At 32.4% G+C, this 10,825-nt stretch overlaps 1 protein-coding gene across 1 annotated transcript; it reads left to right on the forward strand.

Moving 5' to 3' along the window:
• Positions 1-8,617: 8,617 nt before the first annotated feature.
• LOC141601858 (pentatricopeptide repeat-containing protein At1g19720-like) lies at positions 8,618-9,517 on the forward strand. The gene is made up of 4 exons (XM_074422164.1): positions 8,618-9,086; positions 9,130-9,305; positions 9,425-9,439; positions 9,497-9,517. Exons 1-4 carry the CDS (start codon positions 8,618-8,620, stop codon positions 9,515-9,517), a joined length of 681 nt encoding a protein of 226 aa, XP_074278265.1.
• The last annotated feature ends 1,308 nt before the right edge of the window (positions 9,518-10,825 follow it).

Genomic DNA, 10,825 nt, shown 5'->3' on the forward strand with positions numbered 1-10,825 from the left:
CAAATCCTTATCGAGTCTTTGATTAATAACCAAGAATTCCTCAACTATAACTCTTTCAGCTATTCTTATAACTTCTTGAAACATATGCATAACTCCATTGATTGATTATGCAACTTCTTATTATTTATAACTTTTAGGTTTACATAACTCTATCATCTCGGTGAATAACTTTAGAAGTTTGCCATTCAATTAGTGGATGTTTGTTTAATAGTAAACTAACCCTTGAGTTGTACATTATCAAGTACTTGTGAAAATCTTCTATGTTCCGCGACATCTTTTGAAACTGACGATCCTCACTCGATACAAGCTCGTGATTATGCCCCATGTGGAATCGGTCAATTACTAGTACTCCATTCTTCATAAATAGCCTGACATGTGCTTTACACCCTACCCTCTTGACTGTATATTTCCTCCGGGTTCGCAGCTTCTTTTTCCCCATTGCATTCCTTCTTCCCTAATCCCGGACTCATTTTTTTATTTACTCGCCTCTCCTTTTGGGACATATGTGAATCCCTCTCTGTTGCAAACCAGCAACTTTGTCTCGCATTTCACCGTCGCTATTTTTTTCGTCGAGTACTTCCGAACATCAAACCCGGACGCCAATGCATAAACTTTATAGAATGTCACCGCCTCGTCGATTTCAAAAAATTGTTGCCCTACACAAGGTGTAAACTCACGCTAAATGCTTACAATACTCGGTTTCACGCCTTGCGACCATCCGAAAGCGAGAATCAAACATCCATGAAATGATTAAGAAATACATAACTTTACATATATACTTTGTATAACTCTATGCACAGACTCGTATACCTCTGGCACACGCATCGTATAACTTTGGGTATATAATGTATAACTCTTACCATATCATGTATAACTATAGTCACACTCTGTATAACTCTAGGTAGATACTGTATAACTCTAGTCATACAATGTATAACTCTAGTCACAGGATGTATAACTCTAGTCATACAATGTATAATTCTAGTCATTTAATGTATAACCCTAGTCACACTGTCTAACTCTGGGCACGTAATGTATAATCGTAGTCGATAATGTATAACTCTAGTCACAGTATTTATAATTCTAATCATTCAATGTATAACTCTAGTCACAATGTATAACTCTAGGCACAGTCTGTATAACTCTAGTCATAGGATGTATAACTCTAGCTACACAATGTATAACTCTAGGCAGAGACTGTAAGATTTATAACTCATTCTACACAATGTATAACTCTTACCATATCACACTCTGTATAACTCTAGGTAGATACTGTATAACTCTAGTTATACAATGTATAAGTCTAGTCACAGTTTGTATAACTCTAGTCATACAATGTATAACTCTGGGCACATAATGTATAACTGTAGTCAGATAATGTATAAGTCTAGTTACAGTATTTATAATTCTAGTCATTCAATGTATAACTCTAGGCACAGTCTGTATAACTCTAGTCATACGATGTATAACTCTAGATACACAATGTATAACTCTAGGCAGAGACTGTAAGATGTATAACTCATTCTACACAATGTATAACTCTTAGCAAATAATGTATAACTCTAGGTATATAATGCATAACTCTAGTCATACTTTATATTCTAAGAGTTATACATTTAATGAAACGGCACAATATATAGAATGGGAAGGGTTATAAGATTTTGAAGCAGGGATATGGCAACTCAAAGGACACATTACTAATTATAAATTCATTCCACTATCTCAATAACCAGTCCATTATATCCATATCTCCACCCTAAACTCCAAACCCTAAATCTTTAAAACCTAATAATAAATTCCAAACTTCCTTCAACAACAATGAATGATACCATTCGTAATACATGCATTATGACCGAGTACAACAAGAGTTTCATACGCCGGTTGCTGGACATCGAGAGGAGGTACAGGAGCAACCTTGAGGACGCTCAGATCGCACTCAAGGACGCCAAAAAAAATGGCCTGTTAGAGCCGCAGATTATGCAGCTATTAGAAGATATTGCATCTGCGGAACGAAACCTCCAAATAGCAAGGGAGGAGAGGATGAATATCATAGAAGAGAATGCATCCCTATATGAACATCTAAGAACTGTATTTTTAGCAATGCATTAAGTTTATGTATCTATATGTATTAATTAAGTTCATGTATGGTAAATGTGGATTTGTTTTACTATCCTCTCCATCATCTTCTTTGTTTTATTTTATTTAATTTGTTTTACTAACAAACGCAGAAAAACTAAGCGAAAAATAATTACAGAAAAAACAATGACGGAGAAAAACACATGCAAATAACATGTATAACTCGGGCACGTAATGTATAATCTGCAGGCATTTAATGTATAACTCTATGCATATAATGTATAACTCTTGGCATATAATGTATAACTCTAGGCATAGATTGTATAACTCCAAACACAGTCTGTATATGCTAAGAGTTATACATTATATTCCAAGAGTTATACATTATATGCCTAGAGTTATACATTGTAGAGTGTATTACTGTAGTTCCAGAATGTATAACTCTTGTCATACAATTTGTATAACTCTTACCTATATATGGATAACCGTACTTCACAGAATGTATAACTCATAACGTAATAAATTTTGCCTATCTCATAATCTGCAGTCATGTGTTGTGTAAATCATGTGTACACAATTTGTATAACTCTAGACACAGCCTGTATAACTCTATGTATTTAATGTATAACTCTATGAACAGTCTGTATAACTCTAGTCATAGGATGTATAACTCTAGCTACACAATGTATAACTCTTAGCATATAATGTATAACTCCAAACACTGTCTGTATATGCTAAGAGTTATACATTATATGCTACGAGTTATACATTATACGCCTAGAGTTATACATTTTAGAGTGTATTACTGTAGATCCAGAATGTGATGTGTTGTACAACTTGTATAACTCTTACCTATATATGGATAACTGCAGTGATGTGTTGTATAACTCTGTACAAAACGTGTATAATCGTAATCATACGATGTATAACTCTATACACAAATCTGAATAACTCTAATGATACAATGTATAACTCTAGCCACAACCTGTATAACTATATCAAAATTGGTTCTTTAGTAAGATTTTTACGCACAATTTAGGGTTTGAATTACGCACAATGTATAACTCTAGCCACAAACAGGAAAATTGTCAAAGAGTTTTACAAAAAACCTCTGGAGTTATAACACGATGAATATAAGAACTGCATGTGTACACTGTATTATTGAAGTTATACATATTTGGGTCAGAGTTTTACTAAAACCCACTGAAGTTATAATTCGTACTTGATGAAGCTTTTAAATTACCATCATTTTTTTCGATCAACAACAAGCTACCAAAATGAAAGAACAAATATGATGAACACAATGAAAGTACAATAGTATTAAGAATAATGAACACAAATTAAATAACTACAACCTACAATAATGAACATTCAGAACTCACCATCGACGGCAACTTCAATCTGCATATAATCGATTTCACGAACCCTGACTGTCATTTTGATCGTCTTTTTGTGATGAACAATGACAAATTATTTATTTTCAACAAAGCGAATGAATTTTATACGGAAAGATGATGTAGTTAACGAAAGGGGAATGAAATTTCTTTAATCTTTTTGATGATTTATAATGGATTTGCGAAATTATTCGTTTTTTTTGATGATTTTCATGGGTTTGGCTTGTTGAGAGGTTTTGAATGGTGAAAAGAGGAGGGAAGCATGCAAAATGATTTAGGAGGCTTTGTTTATTGCTATTGTCCGCGCGATTTGATATGGAGGCAAGACATAAACAAAGAAAGTGGTCCTCTCTCACACAATCACCATTTTCCTTTTTTTTTTTTGCTCTAAAAATCACGCCCTCTCTCCTCATCTCATCCCTTCAATCCCTTCATCCAAGGGCTCTTATAAAGACTTAGGGCCTTATAAGGTATGAAGACCTTATAAGAACCTCTCTCTCTCTCTCTCTCTCTCTCTCTCTCTCTCTCTCTCTCTCTCTCTCTCTCTCTCTCTCTATATATATATATATATATATATATATATATATATATATATATATATATATAGAACTAGGATCATATGAGTTGGGTCATGTTTGGTGAGTTACCCCTCTAAATCTGGACCACTAATCTAATCTAAGATGAATGGTTGAGATTAAAACTTACTCAAGCTATAAAACCCCACTTTTCTCTCAATCTCCCTCATTATTATAAAAATCACTCTCTCTCTCCTTCTTCTCCCTCTAAAAAGCCGTAACACAAAAACCTCCGTCGATAATCAATTTCAATTATTTCGTGCTCTTCATCTTCAATTTCTCTCCGTTTTCAGAGCGATTTCGTGCTTGTTCTTCGCGCTCAATAGATCTACTTCGTCTTTATCTTCGATTTTTGCAATCAGGTAATCGTTTCCTCTTATTATACTATTTTTTGTTTATTTTTGAACTTCATTTTTATTTTTCTTTGCTTGAATTTCTAGTCTTTTGTGTGTCTATTCTTCAACTTATTCAATCGTTTTCATTATGTAGTTCAATTTGTCGTGTTTTTGTTGTTAAATTACATTTTCTATTGTTTTCGCATAATTCTAGGGTTTCGTAATTGTATTTTGCGTTTTTGTACCTGATTTTGAATTTTGATGTTGTTCTTTCTGGTTTTTGGTGATTTCATTGTGCTTTTGTTGCAATGAAGATAATTTGTTTGTTGAAATTATTCGTTATTGTAATATATTGATGATGTTATTGTAATATAGGGATTTTTAATGTTGCATTACATCTCGATTATTGTATTACTTTAATCGAGTTATTGTATTATTCAAACTCGTTTATTTTATCTTGTCTTGCTTGTTTTGTTGTGTTAGTGTATAACTGCTTAATAAGAGTTATTGTATTACTTTAACCGAATTATTCTATTATTGAAACTCGCTTATTGTATTTTATAGTTACTTCTTGTTCGTTATCTTGGGATATAATCTGTTATGTCCTCTTTAGTGCTAATTTAACCGAGTTATTGTTTGTGCATGTGGTAGGTTGATTGCTTATGTGACTTTTTGAAAACAAGGACAATAGCAAAAGAAAGGATTGTCGTTTCTACATTCAAAATTGTTGATGTTAATTTTGAATGAAAAACAAAGCAGATGAACGATAATGAATCTGGATTTTTTTACCATGTATCACATGCTCACATATGAGAGGAAGATCTTTATGTCGATGATAAAGCAAAAATTGGACAGGATCCCTATCTATACGGCTTGAGATGGTGGGTATTATGATGATGTCGAAGGTAAATGATGGAAGAGCATGTCTTTTGCAGAACGTGAATGATCTCAGGAAGGACATATTGCAGGTTGAGGATCACGTTCTAAAGTCGAGAAGGCTGGTGGGTGGAAAAAGAATTAAACAAGTTGTCAGAAAAGGTGTTGCTCAGCCAAAGAACTAGAATAATTAGTGATGTGTTTTTATTATTAGATGTAATTTTGGATACTGATGTGAATATGTAATACAATGTTTTTGAAACATGGTTATTGTATTGAATCAAGCCAGTTATTTCAATGCATACGAGCAATTATTGAATTCAATTTGTTAATTTCTTTCGATGCACAAAACCAGTTATTTGAATACATACAAGTTATTGTATTCATTTTGTGAGGTCATTCAATAACCAATCATGTTATTCAATTAAACAAGATGAAAACAAAAACAAGATACAAATTTGAATATATTTGAGTTTCATCTCAATATAATAACACGATTTACTCATTATAATAATTGAGTTTTTACATTACAATAACTACAAATACCAGAGTTTTACATTACAATAACTGAGTTTCTACATTACAATAACTGAGTTTCTACATTGGAATAACTACAAATACAAGAGTTTCTACATTACAATAACTGAGTTTTCTACATTACAATAATCGAGTTTCTACATTACAATAACCGGGTTTCTACATTGGAATAACTACAAATACAAGAGTTTCTACATTACAATAATTGAGTTTTCTACATTACAATAACCGAGTTTCTACATTACAATAACCGGGTTTCTACATTGGAATAACTACAAATACAAGAGTTTCTACATTACAATAATCGAGTTTTTTACATTACAATAACTCGAGTTTATTACAATAATCGAGTTTCTACATTACAATAACCGGGTTTCTACATTGGAATAACTACAAATACAAGAGTTTCTACATTACAATAATTGAGTTTTCTACATTACAATAACCGAGTTTCTACATTACAATAATTGGGTTTCTACATTGGAATAACTACAAATACAAGAGTTTCTACATTACAATAATCGAGTATTCTACATTACAATAATCGAGTTTCTACATTACAATAATCTGGGTTTCTACATTACAATAACTGAGTTATTCAATTAAACAAGATGAAATCTAACAAAAAATGACCAAGTATATACATCAATTTTTCCATTGAACGTCAATTATCCGCGTCTATCGTGATTCAACCTGCAAATCACCAAAAAGAAAAATATAACTTAACAGAACACCCATTAAGTAACTGGATTGTAAAATAACTAAAACTGACTTTAAACAATTAACGAGTCAATAACTGAATCACATATAGAATAACTGACTTTAGTCATTACAATAATCGAGTTTCTACATTACAATAACTATAAATGCCATATTTCTACATTACAATAACTGAGTTATTTTAATGTTATAATGAAGTTATTGTATTATACGAATCCAGTTATTCTATTAGAAAATGGATGTTTTTTTACTGAAATTGGTAGTCAAGACCAAAGACAATGCATCACAAATTATTCTAATGTAATAGTACGCTTATTTCATTATTAACTAGTTGTTTATTTTAAAGATATTTTTGCCAGATCCTATAAAACAGTCATTATGATGGAAAAAACAATCTCTCCTGCAACAGTTATTTTAATGTTATAATGCAGTTATTGTATTATACGAATCCAGTTATTCTATTAGAAAAAGGAGGTTTTTCAAATTGATAGTCAAGGCCAGCACAATGCATCACAGTTATTTTAATGCAATAGTACAGTTATTTTAATACTGTAATTCAGTTATTATATTATACTAATCAGTTATTCAAATACTAGATATTGAATGATATCATGAATGAAATCTACATGCAATTATTGTGATATTATGTGGTAGTTATTCTAACGACTTTCTAAACAACAAAATGAGTAACAGTACGAAAATAATCAATATAATGAACAAAAGTTTCACAAAACTTATCAACCTAATAACAACATTTATTATATCAACATTATTTCACAAATTTATACCTGAATTCATCGATGTTTGATTATCGGAATATTATCAAGCGAGTAAGAGTTTGATCATCCGAATTCATCATCGTTGAAGCTTTAAAATTACGGTAAAAAACACCTAAATCATGTCAGAATTTGTTATTTAATTCAAATACTGAAGTTATTCGATTATTAAATCAGAAATCAGAAGAAATAATAGTACCTTCGTTTGGATTTGAAGAATTAGGGTTTCCGGATGATGAATTTGATAAAATTTGATGAACAGATTGATAGTTTCAAGTGATTTAATCGAAATAGTTAATGAATTTGTGCTAAAATTGTGGATCGAAAAAAAAAGTGAAGAATCAGATGAATTGATGATCAAAATTTTGAAGAACAGTGTTTGATGATAAAAAAGTAGAGAGAGAAAGATAGAGAAATGAATGATCGTGTGGTTGTTTGTAAAATAATTGCTAATTTAGTTTTGTTAGGTCATTTGCTTATATAGGCGGGGGAAACTCACGAAAAGTGGCAAACTCACCGGATCTTGCCTATATATATATATATATATATATATATATATATATATATACACATATATATATATATATATATATATATACACATATATATATATATATATATATATATATACATATATATATATATAGAGGTTGAATCATGTGAGGCACCCTTCTTAGGGTGAGGCGGCTGGACACCTTCTAAACCATTGGATCTAATTATTATAGCCTCATCAGATTATGACACGTGTTTTCATACAAAACTCAACTAACTGAAAATTCCCTCATTTCGCACTCTTACTTTCTCTCTCTTAAGCTCATCGTCACTCACTCGTATTTCGATCGACAATTTATCGCTCAAATTTTGATCACCATCGCCATCGTCAATCTAATTTATTTTTCGATCTAGGCAATTTCGATTCATCCTAATTTCGATCATCCTAATTTTCTGATCTAGGTAATTTCGATTCATCCTAATTTCGATGAATTCAACCTCGATGTTGCTCAATACGGTACACAATTTCACTTATCGATTTCTTCTTTTTTTGCACTATCAACATAGTTTTTGATGTCCTATTTAATTTACATATTCTTGATTTTCCAGAAGTCGACTAGGATGATGCATTGACATTGCTGATTGATAGTTTATGCGATTAGATTTCGATTACGTTTAGTTCATTTCTTTTCTTAGATGTTCAGTTAGTTCTGTATTTATTGTTGATTTAATTTGATTCTAATTAAGTTTTTAGGTTATGACGTCTTGAAAATTACAATCGCTTGATTTTAATGATATATGTTATTCATTACAATTTGTTTACTTGGTCTGCTATGATGGGAGCGTATTCGAGGGAGCAGAGATGGAGTGAGGTGGTTAAGTTGTTTGGTTTGATGACGAATGAAGGTATTTTGCCTGATGGGTTTTTGTTTCCTAAGATTTTACAGGCTTGTGGGAATTGTGGGGATTTCGGGACTGCTACGTTGATACATTCCCTTGTGATTCGAGGTGGGATGAGGTCGTCTAGGCGGATTTATAATGCTTTATTGGTTGTGTATGCAAAGTGTGGTGAATTGAGTTTAGCTGAGAAGTTGTTTGAGGAGATAAATGAAAGGGATATTGTGAGCTGGAATGTTTTGATATCTGGATATTGTCAGAGAGGTGAAAATGGCAAAGCACATATGTTGTTTAATTTGATGAGAGACGGGGGAATTGAGCCGTGCTTGATAACTTGGAACATACTGATTGCTGGTTATAGTCAGTCTGGTGATTGTGATGTTGCCATGGAATTTATGCGAAAGATGGGTGATTCTGAATGTCTCCGATGTATTCACCTGGACTTCATTAGTATCTGGCCTTGCACAAAAGAATAGGATAGATGAAGCGTTACAGTTCTTTAGGGAGATGCTTTTCGTCAATGTTCAACCGAATGGGGTTACCATGGCTAGCGCAATCTCGACATGTGCATCAACTAAATCTCTAGAAAAGGGAAAAGAGCTTCATTCAATTTTGTTACCTACCAAGGCAAATTTTCAGCTATTTAGATAAAGGACCAACAAGAAAAGATTTCAGTTTGACACTTTGACCGAATGAGCACAAGTTATGTTACAGATGTTACCTATCTTCACTTTTCAACTATTTAGATAAAGGCCTTAAGGGTAAGTGTTATCCAGCCCTAACTCTGCTTAATTTGTTATTCTGGATTTTGGTTTTAGGAAATTTTCAATGGCGATTAGTTTGCATGTTTTTGTTAAATTATATTAGTTGAAGTCCTGGAGATTGAGATTTGTTTAAGTTTGATTTGCATTTTTAAATCATCTTAGTTGTATGTTGCATTCGTTGTTAATTACTGATTTTTTGATGAATTTCAGTTTAGTTATCCTTCACTGTTACCTTACTTGTCGCGTAGATAATTTTTTGCGTTAGTAGGAATTTTTTAATGTCGGTCAATTCAATGTTTTGTCACATCATACTTGTTTTAATGCTGGTGTTGCAAGTTTTTTTCCGGCTTAAATTAGCATCACTGTAGTTAGATAGTTTAAAAGTTGGCGCTTTATTATGAAAAATGAAGTATAAGGTTACATTATTAGGTAGTGTCACTAGATGCGAAACTGAAAAATGTCGCACAGTTTCATATCGAAAATCTGTAATAAGTTTGGGAGATTGGAGTCAGTGGTATAGGTAATGGAATACAAAAACTCATATAAGACGATTGTATGCACACACTGTTCCAATGTTATACCTGCAATGGCAAGAAGGGCAGAAAAAATGCTTAATTTTTTTCCTGCGGGTAAATGCTTAGTTTTCTACAGAAAAGCAGACGATCAGGAACACGAATGGCAGAACGATGAGACTAGTTTACAAATTAATGGATTGCTCCTCTTATCACCAATTGATTTAAGGAACGGACCTCACTTGACTTATGACCAGTCTAACTCGCCCGCTTTTATGAGCCAAGCATTTGGTCCAATGACAAGTCCTACGTCATAGTTATTGACTTTACGGACTATAGGTTGGTTTAACTGTCCTTTTTGTCTAACCAAAATAAAAAGACAAGTCATTGGAGGCCTGTGCAATATTTTGAGGTGGGCTCTGACTTCTCTGGCTATAATTAAAAACGGACCTCGTCTTATTGGTATTGGATCACAGAAAGGGCTTTTGCATATATATATATATATATATATATATATATATATATATATATATATATATATATATATATATATATGTTGACAGATGAGGTTATCGCTTCTTTTCGTCTAACCGAAATAAGTAGAAGACAGCATTGTGGAGACCTGAATGCAATCAGATGAAGACTTTTTGTCTAACAGAAACTAGCAGACAGCATTTTGGAGACCTGAATGCAATGAAAACCAAAAGATACAAGACTTTCCATCTAACCGAAACAAATAATAGAACTCGAAAAGAGAAGGCAGGCGGGTACTTATGCTGCAAAATGGTAGAAATAGAACTGTATTTAAGTTCGTTCCTGATGCCCGTTCTACAATCACGGAGTCATATGGTAATGAATCTAGGGCAGTTCA

Source organism: Silene latifolia, chromosome 9 (genome assembly GCF_048544455.1).
Source record: "Silene latifolia isolate original U9 population chromosome 9, ASM4854445v1, whole genome shotgun sequence".
In the NCBI taxonomy this organism is placed as follows: Eukaryota; Viridiplantae; Streptophyta; class Magnoliopsida; order Caryophyllales; family Caryophyllaceae; genus Silene; species Silene latifolia.